At 44.5% G+C, this 14,346-nt stretch overlaps 1 protein-coding gene across 1 annotated transcript; it reads right to left on the bottom strand.

Moving 5' to 3' along the window:
- Positions 1-5,627: 5,627 nt before the first annotated feature.
- LOC109752778 (mitochondrial dicarboxylate/tricarboxylate transporter DTC) lies at positions 5,628-9,322 on the bottom strand. Its single transcript, XM_020311679.4, has 6 exons — positions 8,941-9,322; positions 8,149-8,232; positions 7,060-7,121; positions 6,331-6,692; positions 5,982-6,196; positions 5,628-5,877 (listed from the first exon to the last, which is right to left on the bottom strand). Exons 1-6 carry the CDS (start codon positions 9,067-9,069, stop codon positions 5,821-5,823), a joined length of 909 nt encoding a protein of 302 aa, XP_020167268.1. The 5' UTR covers positions 9,070-9,322; the 3' UTR covers positions 5,628-5,820.
- Positions 9,323-14,346: the final 5,024 nt, after the last annotated feature.

Here is a 14,346-nt window from a genome sequence, read left to right on the forward strand (position 1 = left end):
GTCCACAGGACGGACTACGGCATGGGAATCGATTTCTGGGGCGATGTCCATAGGACGGGCAGCGGCATGGGAATCGATATGTGGGGTGATGTCCATCGGCACCTGCACAACCTAACATATTAGCAAGCACATTGCAAATAATCAAAAACCACAACTATGGTAAGCCATTTTTTACCTTGTGCAGCTCACCAGGGGATCCCATCCCTCCCGGGGCCATCTCCTCGAATGGGGCGATCGTCTTGCCAGGGAAATACTGCTTCTCAACGGTGACTATCTCTTCAAACCCGGCCTTGAGCCTCTCATAGGTGACCATTAGAGTTTCTAGGGTAGGCACGGTGGCGCCCTTGCTGTTCTTCCAGCTTTCTTTGTTCAGGAGTTCGTCCGCCAACGTCGTCAACTCTTTGGCCAGTGCTTGTTTCTTGGATTTATTCTCCATGGGTTGGCCCGCCAACATCGCCAACTCATTGGCCGGTGCTCGCTTCCTGGAGATTTCTGTCTCGAGTGGGTTGTTTGTCAGCAACTCTTTGCCTAGTGCTCCAGGATCCATCAATAAACTTACAAATAAAAAGCAATCGAAAAGAAACCACAACCGCAATGAAAACGGGAAAAGAGTAGGCAGTGAGAATCTATCGGTGCTTCACAAAAAGAAGATTCTTGGAATGAAAAGAGTAGCATCACTAATTTGTCCACCTTTCCTTCGTCCGTACAGAAGAAAAATGGCAGAAGTGAGTAGCCTGAAGTGAGGTTTTCTTCAAGATAGGGAAGAAAGGGCTTCAACAAGCGTTCCAGTGAAATGATGGTTGCTTCGTCCCGTCCAACTTCGGGTTTTGTGATATGACGGGTCATGACAGCCACACCGAAGTGACTGGTGAGTCTCGACTGCAGCACCTTGATGTGATATGGTGGATGGCACGCGGGTCGGATGCTTGATGTCCCGCATGTCCGTGAAACAATGTAATAGAGCGGCTTGTCATAGAGTTTGGACGACAGAGGAGGAGCTGGCAATAGTAGTACTCCATAAAGAATGTACTCTCACATTTTGTTTTGAGGATTAACTGTACTCCCACATAAAAAAATATAAATAATAATGCTTATTTGTGCAGCCCACGTTTTCGATAATTTGAGCCGTGGGATTGTTCACAAATTTTACGAGGCGATGGTTGTTCACTTAATGGAGGGTCTAGTACCACACGTGAACGTAACAAAGTGCGACCTGGCACACCGTTAGGGCTGGAACAAAAGCTTGTAGCTCGCGAGCTTAATGAGCCCTCGATAGTTTGGCTTGTTATCCTCGTGGGTCACTTCTTAATGAACAAAGTCAATCATCAATTTCTTAAGGAGCTTAACGAACGAGCTAACAAGTTTCATGCTAAGTTTGTTAGTAACAACACAACACATATTTCATCTTACGTGAAAATTTGTTAACGAGCGCTCACGGGCTTAACGAGCTTCAAACGATCCAGCCGAGCAGGGTTTTTTGCTCATTACTCTTTCTGAGCTTAACGAACCGAGCCTTAACGAGCATGAACTTAACAAGCCGAGCAGCTCGTTAATCCACCCCTGCACACCGCTTGAAATAAGCGGGTAGCTATCTCAAAAAAATTAACAACTCAAAAAAAGACGACCTGACACGTACACAATCTTAAACGATTGTTTTGATGGAGTGAAAAAAGAAAACTACCCCACTCTCAAGATTATCCGGAAGATTTATCAACATTGAATATCTATGTACAAGAAGTTCTCAATGATGAAACATTCAAGAAGCGAGGATGTATAAGGAGGAGTGTTAGGAATTAATTAGTAGATTAATTAGCACATGCTAATTAGTGAATAGTCATTAGCAAAGAGGTGTGTCCAACCCCGAATAGTCATATCTCCCCTCTTTCTCTATCTATTGTCAACAGGCACCATTACAGATGGACAAATATTTTTATCTGCGGATCTACTCAATGCCGGAATTCAACCCGCTATTAATGTGGGTATTTCTGTTTCCAGAGTAGGATCCGTGGCTCAAATTAAAGCCATGAAACAAGTAGCTGGCAAATAAAAAATGGAACTGCTCAATTCGTAGAGTTACAAGCCTTTGCACAATTCGCCTCTGCTCTCGATAAAACAAGTCAGTATCAATTGGCAAGGGGTCGACGATTAAGGGAATTGCTTAAACAATCCCAGGCAAATCCTCTCCCAGTGGAAGAGCGGATAGCTACTATTTATACCGGAACAAGAGGATATTCCCCGAACATGCACCTCTTCTTTCCACCTCTTCCAGATGTATTTTTTAAATAAAACTTGAACTTTATTAATTAGAAATAATTGTTACATCGTCCATAAGAAGAGGTACAATATCCTTCATCGGCTCCTCAAACCAGTCCCTAGTGGCAGAAAATTTTGCTAACCTAGCTATTTCATGGGCCACTCTATTTGCTTCCCTATTACAGTGTTCAAATTTAACTCTAGAAAAATCACAAGCCAAAAAGTAACAATCGTCAAAAACTGCAGCTGCCGCTCCCGCCGAGTGTCCTCCATTCTTCATTATGTCGATCACTTCCATGTTATCTGAGTTTACAACAAGGCGATTGCAGCCCGCCTTCTGTGCTAGGAATAAACCAAATTTAAGAGCCAGAACTTCAGCTGTTAATACATTACCACACCAGTCAATCCTCCAGTTTCCTCCAACGATGAACCTTCCCTTATCATCTCTCAGGACCGCACCAGCTGTACCTTGAAGGAGATCATGATCGAAAGCGGCATCAACATTCAGCTTCACAAATCCCCTAGGAGGGATACTCCATCCCCCTATTTTACGAATTGCCTTAGAGGAGTATGCATTGACATAGTTTGCCGTTATAGCACGAGCCCCATCGAAGTTTGATTTGCATCATGTAACTTTCCTTCATGGACCAGTTGACGTCTATCCCACCATAGATACCAAGTTGTAATAGCTATTAACTCATGTGCATTCTGGATGCCCTTAATGTTTAATTCTTGAGCTTTCATAAGGAGTAAGAATTCTAGCACCGCCTCTCCCGCATGGTCAACAATACAGGCTTTATGGATCACCTCTTGTAGACCTAATTTTCCCCAAACTTCTTTTGCCTTCTCACTCTGAAACAAGACGTGTTTTGTATCCTCCGGTCCATTCGAGCATGAAGGGCAAATGGGTGAAACTTTTATATGTCTATTGGCAAGTGTAACTCGGCATGGGAGGATACCATGCAGTGTACGCCATATGAAAATTTTAATTTTTGCTGGGCAGGATAGTCTCCAAATCTTACCCCATATAGGGTTGACATTGGTTCTATCCATTCCGTTTGCGTGTTCTAATTTTTTCCCCTGTTGTTGGTTTCATTCTTCCAAATAAGTTGATCGAACAGTGAACTTACCATTTTTTGTATGGCTCCAAGCAATAAAGTCAGGCATATTACGCATGGGAAGTGGAATTGCTAATACCCTTTGAGCATCAATTGGCCATAACGTTTGTCTCATCAAATTTTCATCCCAAGAATTCGTGACTGGGTCAATAAGATCATAGACTTTTGATAGTAGTTGTCCCCTTCTATGAGTAATAATTTTTCTATTCGCACAGTTAGGAATCCATGCATCTCTCCATATATTAATATTATGTCCATTTCCAGCCACAGACTTTTGATAGTAGTTTGTCCACAAGTAAGTAATACTCACAAAGGACAACTTACTTAAGAGGCGATGGGTAGGCAATTCACGATGTTGCTTTTGTGCTCGGGATGAAACAATACAATATTTATTTCTTGAATGCCCACTTGCCAAGTTACTTTGGAGAACGATTCATATAGCTTTCAATATCAATCCTCCAGTAGATATTGCGTCTTTGTTTGGGACGTGGTTAGCTGAGGTTGAACAGATTACTGCAGCTCGTATTCAGATTGGAATATGTGCACTATTATGGGCTATATGGAACTGCAGGAATGATATGATTTTTAACAGACCACACAACTTAACTTTTTTGCAGGTTATCTTCAGAGCTACAGCTTGGATCCGTACGTGGTCCTTACTCACTCCTATGGACTCCAGGGAGCCTTTGGTTACTGGGTGTAACCAATGGGAGATGGTGGCTTGGGTTATATTCAACCGGTTCGGATGGCGCTCGCATAACAGGATAAGAGTCTAGGGAGCTTATCCTTCTTATTACTGTATCGGTTGTCATTGTCCGCCTGTACTCTTTCGTTTTTTACTTTGTTTCGCTCCGTTTGCGAGCTGTAAGACCTTTATGACGATATTTTCTGGATTTTTAATAAGAGGGCGGCATGCATCATCATGATGCAGAGGCCGGGGGCATGCCTCCATTTTCAAAAAAAAAAGTCCATTTCCAACTAGCCAGATATAACCGTTTTTCGGACAGTTCACTCCCGTCATGATACTTTGCCAAGTAAAAGAGAAGCTCTTTTTTAGATTTGCACTCATTAAATCGCCGGCCGGAAAATATTTAGCTCCCAAGATAGTAGCACATAAAGACTCAGGATTATCAAGTAGACACCACGCTTGTTTGGCTAACAATGCCGGATTAACACAATGGATATCTCGGATACCCATACCTCCTTGGTCTTTTGGGACGCGCATCTTCCACCACGCCATCCAATGCATTCTCTTCTGGTTGTCCTCGTCACCCCATCAAAATTGCGACATCGCGTCAATGATTCCCTTACAAGTTTTTTTAGGAATTTTAAAGACAGACATGGCATAAGCTGGGATAGCTTGTACAACAGATTTGTGCAAAATTTCCTTCCCACCCGTGGATAGCAATTTTTCTTTCCATCCACTGATTAAGTGCTTCAATTTTTCTTTCCATCCACTGATTAAGTGCTTCAGTCATAATATTCAAAATTGTACAGATTTGCACCTTGTCTTCTACCTTGGTATTGGGACTGAAGAATATACTAGACTTCTCATTTTACTAGAATAAATAGAAAACCGACATTCAATCTCCTTTTACTTTTAACATATTCGTCGGAGCAACGCTGGCGCCGCCATCGAAGCCACGCCGCCGCGAAAACTATTCCTAAACTATCTACAGGCCGCGCCGAAGCACCGGGGATCTCCACACCTCCCTGCCGCCGGAGCGGCAGATGGAAGGAGGGAGATCTCACGGGCTCACCGCCGACAGTTGAAGATGGAAGTGGATCTCCGCCCTGTTCGTCACTCACGAAAACTGGGTCATGGGGAAAGCTGTCCCGCTAAGCTTGCGAGTTCGATGCATCCCCTGATCAACTATAACCAAGTTTGTTTCGATGCATCCCCTCTCGGGGCTATATATACCTGTAATCAATCATCAGTCTGTTCTGTTCAAACAAGGAGGGGTCTGCACATGCCAACGTCTGACCTCCGAACAACCCCAGTGGCAAGTTCACGCAACGACAACAATCATCATCAATATCTAGAGGCGTAGGTGAGGCGTAGTTGAATAGTTGCACGATAGGAAAAAACACAAAATTTATTTAAGAGCATATGGTGCAAGGCACAGGTAGAAAGGATTTATTTTTTCGAGCCACAGATAAAATTGAACACATACCATACAAGACAAGATGGCACAAGCAGGTAGTAGTATTGTCTATGTCTGTGCCCAACCTACAGAAGTATGCCCGCCAAAAAAATTGCCCCAAATACAACAAATAATGTGATTATGTGATTATTGTAACAACGTCAAGAGTACCACAGCAAATGTAAGCTACGGTAAAAATTGCTTAAAACTCTGTCTACCAAAAACAACCACGGGAGTGCAAAGCTGCTGGAAAGTTATTAAATGTGTCGAACAAGGATTGGTACTCTTGTCTCCAACTGGAGATCTTATATGCCGATCTTCTTCTGGTACTTCTGGATTTGATTCAAGAAGAGCCACGTCATCTGCAAAAAGAAATCACATGAGTATGCTGCATTGTAACGGATTGGAAACAAATGGCTATGATTGTCTGCCATAGGCCTTGCGCTCTAAGCTAATCAGCGTTTACCATGACATGCGGGGCGATCCTGACACAATATACAGGGAAACCGGAGTAGAACTTAAATGGGCCACCGGTCTTCAAGGTTTGCATGGCGCAGTCCAAAGACCCAGTGTATGGGTACTTGCCAGTGGCATCAGGTTGCATCTTCTGAATTTGTGTTTTCACGTAATCAAAGGGCAGACTGCAAGCAGCCGCACAGAATCCAGAAATGGCACTGGCTCCTGCAAACCAAAAGTTAGGAAATTTTGTAAGTTCACTGATTGGCCTATATAAAAGGTCAGCAAACGTCTTCTCCTAACAGTGTAAAGAATCCTAAACAGCAATGAAAAGAAAGAATTCTAAACAATAATCTTACCAATAACAGTCTGATATTCCCCGGCACCCAATTTGTCTCTGAACAGCTCAACACTTTGATCATAGGACGCAAGCATACCCATATTCAGTGACATGGCTCTCACCACAGTTGGGCCTGCACCCTTCCAAAGCGCAAGGACGCCTTCATCAGCGGTGATACGGTAGAGTGCATGGAATGCATTCTTGTAGTGACGCCGCTGTGCTGCTGGTAGGGTCGAGTCAGCTTGCATCCTAATGAGTGCCAAATCAGCAGGACTGCCCACACATGCGCCAATCGCTCCAGCAGTCAGACCAATAAAAGCTTTCTGAACAAGTGGCAATGGCTTCCCATCATTTGCCTCAATTGCTTTGTTTGTCAAAACCCTGACAAGAAATATTACCAAATACAAAACTCCAAATAAGGATAAATCAACTAGAATCGATGCAACAATAGAACTTTTTTTTCCTCAGTGAAATGAACTAATCCAACTTCATAATGATACAGCTGATTCAGACATTATAATGTAATAAACATTAATTGTAGTTATGGCAACAGCCAAGTATAATTAACATTTTGATAACAAAAAACTACAAACCAAAGACATAATATCTCATGGTAATTATCCAGTCATATGAATTTATTTCAAAACAACAGAGATCCTACTAACAACTAGATATTGATTCATCAATTATTGTGCAAGAAATGACTATTTACAGTACTCTATCAATTAAACAACCACGTTATACAAACCTGAAGGATCCAAGACGAGCTGTCGTATAGGTCGCTTGCCTTAGTAAACCAGCTGACAAACCCTGTCAAAAAAATGTAAAACTTGAAGCAACAAACCAATTCAAGAAGCACAAAACAATGTGCTGTTGTAGGTGAAATGCCAGCACATGTCATTGAGGTGTTCAGATCAAACTAGAAAACCAGCATCATCGATACAAACATCATTTACAAAAACAAAGGTCTGAAGGATAGATATGTAACAGAGGATAGGATGGGATACTTCTGATCTGAGCCATGCAAAATCTGTATTCAATTCCGTAATTCCCCATCCAATGGTTGTACTTGTAGATAAAGATTAGACTCCTACAATCACTGCTAAGCTTAGTAACAATAATTTTTATTTATTATCTCTGATGTATTCCTCTACTTAAATTTGCATGAATGGAAACTGTGGTTTCTCATGCTTCATGTGGTATTTCGATCCAGAAAAACATTATGTTCTTTACTTTTGGAGTGGATATCCAGGAACCCCAAGCTCTGGGTGGTAGTCTCATAAAACACCAACTTTTGGAAAATTTATCACATAACCACAGTTTATGGGATCACAAAAACTGACAAGGCAAGCCCACATGGCAAGGACTTAGGAAGATTAAAGTAATTGGGCTTATGATTATACAAAATTGGAGACTTGCAAGAGGACATAATGAGAATATAATTGGTGATGCAAATGGTACTATTTATGTGCTAAAATTTCAAAAAAATTGGATTCAGTGTGACTATTGCCCCAAAGATTGGGTTTCCTTGATCTCTTACTTTTGAGTTCTGACAAATTCCAAACAATGATCAATATATCAACTTACAACTTTTTTGTGATTGTAAATGTTTACTATAATCTTCTTCCAATATATTCAAGGTGAGAAAACATGCACAAATAAGAAACTATAGTTGTGCATACCAGATAATATTTACACATTTAATTTATGTTTGTAAGCCGTGTTTTCCATGTGAACTGGGCAACTGACACTAGTACATGGCAAATGTACCGACGCCAGCAGAAAACACAAAGAACAGTTCTGCACAATATGAATAAAAACATCTGCAAGAACAAACCTTGTAAAAGGAACCAAGGCCCTCATTAGCATACATGGTCTTTGCGACCTGAGCTGCAGATCCCTCGCCCAACTGGATCTTCACCTGAAACCAAAAACAGGAAAAGCTATATGAAATAGATATTTACACAATCTCCGTGTCTCAGCAAAAGCTATTAACATGGTTTATTTGTTGTGATCATAAGACATAACATTCAACTCAATTCTCCAGCAAATCCCCACTTAACTATGATGGCATGTTGGTCGGTGCTTCCAAAACATAGTGGTGTGGACTAATTCTGTATATGCCGGAACATTCCAGCAGCAAATAGTAATAACATGCCATCTTAAGATCAACAAACTATTGCTAACTCATTAAAAATCAGTAAAGCCACGCAGACACACAGATCTTCTGGTAAGTTAGATAATAGCACACCACAGATTTAGTGGGATCTCCATGGAGGATCTAAGCTACCACATCGGGCAGTTTTGACTGTAGATAACAAAAACGGACTGTGTCACCCCCACTTACACTCATGATGTGACAGTTTCCACAGATCTAAGAAACAAGAATAGCCACCCGCAGTCCCAGACTAGCGTGCAACAAGTTCCCCTCCGTTAAGGGAGCTCACTCGAGGGTGCACTCGTCTTACTCAGATCTAACCAAGAGATGCGCAGAAATCTATCAACCTGATCCATCACTCGGCGTCGCCCGCACCTACCATAACCAACCACAGATCTAGGGCTACTCAACAAACCAAGCCACGGAATCTTATACCTCGAGTGAGCCGGAAACAAGAAAAGGATTCCGTACCTTGATCATGTCGATGGGCTGGATGACGCAGGTGGCGAGCATCCCGGAGGCGCCGCCATTGACGAATGGCTTGATCGTCTTCCAGACGCCAGTGGGCGCCGCGGCCTGCTGCTGCTTCGCGTCCGCCATCTCCTGCCGGCGAGATCTAGCCGGGCCGGGAGAGGAAGTGTAGCAGACGCGAGCGGAGGGAAGGCGATGCGAGCGAGGAGGAGGCCTAGATCGCTGGGTGCCGTTGCGCTTTTATTATTGCGCCGAGGGCGACGCGAGGAGATAACAGGATTACTTTTTCCCCGAGAAACAAAAGATAGGCGATAAAATACTACTTGGGCCGTAAAAATTGTGTAATAAAGTAGCGCCGCGTTCTCGTGAGCGCCGTCGCGGCTGTGCGCGTGGACGTGGTGTACAGGAGGCGGTTGGAGGCGCAAGTTGGCACAAACAGGGTTGAAAAAGGTTTACGTCAGGAGGAGAAAAGTGCTGGTGGCGTATGGGATCTGTCCGTCCGTGGATTGGGAGGGAGATCTTGTGCACGGTGGGCCCCTGGGCAGGCCCATTGCTGGTGTGGTGGGAGGCGTGGTCCAGCCAACCTCGTCGCCGTAGTTCCCGTCCTCGCCATGTTTGTTTCTCCCGCTTATACGTCCAAACGCCTCAGAAAGACCGCACGCGAGGCACCGCATGGGACATGTGGTTAGCAAAATCAAAATTCATATAGATTTAAGACCGCACGCGAGGCGAGGCCACGCATATCTTCCTTGCTGTCCAAGTTCAGGTGCTCCAATATCACATCGTATTTCTGGTTTGCATATGATATACTTTGTGTAAGTTCTATTTTGCATATATATCATAGCGAGTGTAGTTCAATGCTAAAATATCTCCTTGCCAAGGAGAAGATACGGGTTCAATTCCCGCCGCTCGCCCGCTTAATTTATCAAAGTATTATGATAAAAAGTTTAGTCTAGTTAACTGTTTAACTACTTATATTATTCATTTGTCATTTGGGATAATTTCCCATATAAAGAAAGAAAAAGAATCAAAGATTCCACCAGTTCCCTCCATTATCCTTTTCATGAGCAGCACGCGCACCTCAGCCGCTAGTTTCTTGTTACTGTTGCATGTGCGCGCCATCCTTCTACCCCTATGTACCGCCGCTTGTCGTCGATGACCGGTGTAAGGCACACATCACCTGCTCGTCGCGCCATCCTTCTACCCCTATGCACCGCTGTTTGTCGTCGATGACCGGTGTAAGGCACACATCACCCGCCCGTGAGGCTCACCGATGCTGCGAGTCCATGTCGCACACGCGGTACGAAGGCATTCACGCTGCAGGCGGCCGCCATGGCCGTGCCCTCCTGTCCCTCTTTTTTCTAGCCATAGCGGGGAGCCGCAACGGCAACCCCACACCCACGCTGAGACCGTACCGGCCACGACCCGCCGTTTTTTGAGACTCGACGAAGGCGCAACCCGTGGCGGCCGGCGTTGAGGGGTGTTGGAACCACGGGTCAACGGCGCTGCAACTGGCCATTTATTTTGCTGCAATCGGAGAGAGCGATGTTGTGGTGCCGAATCATGGAGCCATGGCAGAGATGGCGGTGCCTAAGAGGGCTGCAACCGGCAGGGGAGAAGCTAGAACCGGCAGACATTTTTGTTGCGACAGGGGAATGGGAAGTGCTTCTGCGACGACGGAGAGGCGAGTCCTGGATGACTGATTTGATGCAATCGGCAACCACTAAGCTTCCAACGGCGTTGGGAGAAGCTACCAACGGTGAAGTAGCAAGTTGGAACCGGCGAATCAAGTTGACACCGATGGAAGATTTTGCTGCGACTGATGGCGCAAAAAGTTGGAACCCGCATTGAAAAAAGCTGCGTACCAATGGGTGGTACGGGGGCCGAGCTGCGGCGACCATGTGTCATTGGGTGCTATGACAGCGAGTCCCAAGGTGTTGCGAGCGGGGGTGGGGGGAGGACGCCCGTGGGGAAGAGGAGGTTCAACTGGATCGGGGAGAGGAGAATTTTTCAGGGAGGAAGACGACTGACTTTTCGGTGGATAATATCTGGACGGTCTATAAATGTTGATTATACGGCCGCGCGGGCGACCGGCCGAAATTTGGGCCGGACGGCCGCCTCCTAGCGTCCACCTTTTGTAATCATGAGCAAGACACTTACAAGCACACTCTAAGAGCATCTACAACCGGACGCCTCATATCCGCCCCAAACGCACGGACGGACTGCCCGATCACTGCACACCAAATGTCTTCGTTGTCCGTCAACCCCATACCCAGCCCATATGTGTGCCGGATATGGGGACGCCCGGACCCATCCGGACAGGCAACCGCGTAGGACTAACGAATGGGCCCAAACTAATACATGTCAGACCGATGAGCATCTCCTCCGGTTTAGGTGAGGATGCATTATGGCGCCATTCTGGCACGCCACCCGAGGGACTTGGTCCCATTATTCAAGCCGGATGGCGAGGCAACCATAGTCCATTCTCATCCTTCGTCTGTATCGCTGCGGAAGGAAATATGCCCTATAGGAAATAATAAGTTGTTATTTTATATTCATGATAAAGGTTTATTATTCATGGTAGAATTGTATTGATCGAAAACTTAAATACACGTGTGAATACATAAACAAACACCGTGTCCCTAGTGAGCCTCTACTTGACTAGCTCGTTGATCAAAGATGGTTAAGGTTCCCTAACCATTGACATGAGTTGTCATTTGATAACGGGATCACATCATTAGGAGAATGATGTGATGGACAAGACCCATCCATTAGCTTAGCATAATGATCGTTCAGTTTTATTGCTATTGCTTTCTTCATGTCAAATACATATTCCTTCGACTATGAGATTATGCAACTCCCGGATACCGGAGGAATGTCTTGTGTGCTATCAAACTTCACAACGTAACTGGATGATTATAAAGATGCTCTACAGGTATCTCCGAAGGTATTTGTTGAGTTGGCATAGGTCGAGATTAGGATTTGTCACTTCGAGTATCGGAGAGGTATCTCTGGGCCCTCTCGGTAATACACATCATAAGCTTGCAAGCAAACGACTAAGGAGTTAGTCACGAGGTGATGTATTACGGAACGAGTAAAGAGACTTGCCGGTAACGAGATTGAACTAGTTATAAAGATACCGACGATCGAATCTCGGGCAAGTAACATACCGATGGACAAAGGGAATTACGTATGTTGTCATAACGGTTCGACCGATAAAGATCTTCGTAGAATATGTAGGAGCCAATATGAGCATCCAGGTTCCGTTATTGGTTATTGAACGGAGAGGTGTCTCGGTCATGTCTACATAGTTCTCGAACCCGTAGGGTCCGCACGCTTAACGTTCGATGACGATATAGTATTATATGAGTTATGTGATTTGGTGACCGAATGTTGTTTAGAGTCCCGGATGAGATCACGGACATGACGAGGAGTCTCGAAATGGTCGAGAGGTAAAGATTGATATATAGGATGATAGTATTCGAACACCAGAAGTGTTTCGGGGGTACCGGGTACTTATCGGGTCATCAGAAGGGGTTCCGGGCACCCCCGGCAAAAGATATGGGCCTTATGGCCCAAGAGGGGAAACGCACCAGCCACAAGGGGCTGGTGCGCCCCCATATGGGCCGGCCTAAGGAGGAGAAGGAAAGGGGAGAAGGGAAAGGAAAGTGTGGATTAGGATTCCCACTTCCTTCCCTCTCCCCCCTCTTTCCTTCCGCCTTGGGGAAACATGGCAGGGGGCGCGGGGCAAGGCAGGGCCCCTAGGGGGCCGGCGGCCAGCCCTAGGGCGCCTTGGCCTCTCCCCACACCCTCCCACCTATATATATGTGGGAGGGGGTGACATCTACTACGCAACTTTATTCTTGTAGACTCGTGTTGGGCCTCCAAGCGCAGAGTTTTATAGGACAGTAGCAATTTTCCCTCAAGTGGATGACCTAAGGTTTATCAATCCGTGGGAGGTGTAGGATGAAGATGGTCTCTCTCAAAAAACTCTGCAACCAAATACAAGAAATCTCTTGTGTCCCCAACACAACCAGTACAATGACAAATTGTATAGGTGCACTAGTTCGGCGAAGATATGGTGATAAAAGTGTAATATTGATGGCGGAAATATATTTTTATAATCTGAATAAATAAAAACAGCAAGGTACCAAATAGTAAACGCCACAAAAACGGTATTGCAATGCTTGAAAATGAGGCCTAGGGTCCGTACTTTCGCTAGTGCAATCTCTCAACAGTGCTAATATAATTGGATCATATAACCATCCCTCAAAGTGCGATGAAGAATCACTCCAAAGTTCCTATCTAGCGGAGAACATAAGAATAAATTATTTGTAGGGTACGAAACCACCTCAAAGCTATTCTTTCAGTTCGATCTATTCAAGAGTTCGTACTAAAATAACACAAAGCTATTCTTTCAGTTCGATCTATCTTAGAGTTCGTACTAAAATAACACCAAAGTAAATTCATATTCATAATACTCAATCCAACACAAAGAACTTCAAAGAGTGCCCCAAGATTTCTATCAGAGAAACAAAGACAAGAACGTGCATCAACCCCTATGCATAGATTACCCCAATGTCACATCGGGAATCCGCGAGTTGAGTGCCAAAACATATATCAGGTGAATCAATACGATACCCCATTGTCGCCACGAGTATTCAATTGCAAGACATATATCAAGCGTTCTCAAATCCATAAAAATATTTAATCCGATAACAACGAAATCTCAAAGGGAAAAACTCAATTCATCACAACAAGATAGAGAGGGGAAAACACCATATGATCTGACTATATTAACAAAGCCCGCGATACATCAAGATCGTGACATCTCAAGAACACGAGAGAGAGAGAGAGAGATTAAACACATAGCTACTGGTACAAACCCTCAGCCCCAAGGGTGGACTACTCCCTCCTCATGATGGTGGCCGCCGGGATGATGAAGATGGCCACCGGAGATGATTCCCCCCTCCGGCAGGGTGCCGGAAAGGGTCTAGATTGGTTTTTGAAAGTGCGTTATATCGACTAGAGGGGGGTGAATAGGCGATTTTTATGAATTCTTCACTGAGGAATTTGCGGGTGAGGAAATTCCTTAGCGAAGAACTACTTGCAGCGGAATAAGTACTCAGAAGTAAACATAACAGGATACAAGCATGGTCGTCATGATGAAATGAAGACAGGCACAGAGTACAGAAAGCGTAAACACAGGATAACACAGGATGAAGACAAACAGACTGAAGAAATTGAACTGAGGAAATTGAGAAAGTCTTCAGTCAAAGTCTTCAAACACAGATATGACAAGCACACAACACAGTAATGAGGAAATGAAAGGGTTGAGCAAATAGAACCGGTTGGCTTGGTGAAGACAATGATTTGGTAGACCAGTTCCAACTGCTGTCTCAGTTG

The sequence above is a fragment of the Aegilops tauschii genome, chromosome 1, assembly GCF_002575655.3.
Source record: "Aegilops tauschii subsp. strangulata cultivar AL8/78 chromosome 1, Aet v6.0, whole genome shotgun sequence".
NCBI classification, from domain to species: Eukaryota; Viridiplantae; Streptophyta; class Magnoliopsida; order Poales; family Poaceae; genus Aegilops; species Aegilops tauschii.

Bases quoted from the DNA above. Each gene is read 5' to 3' on its own strand.
- LOC109752778 (XM_020311679.4), bottom strand. From the start codon at position 9,069: ATGGCGGACGCGAAGCAGCAGCAGGCCGCGGCGCCCACTGGCGTCTGG. The intron at 8,233-8,940 runs GTACGGAATCCT...TTTTGGTTTCAG, and splicing joins AGCCCATCGACATGATCAAG to GTGAAGATCCAGTTGGGCGA. The intron at 7,122-8,148 runs GTTTGTTCTTGC...TTTTTTTGACAG, and splicing joins GCCTTGGTTCCTTTTACAAG to GGTTTGTCAGCTGGTTTACT.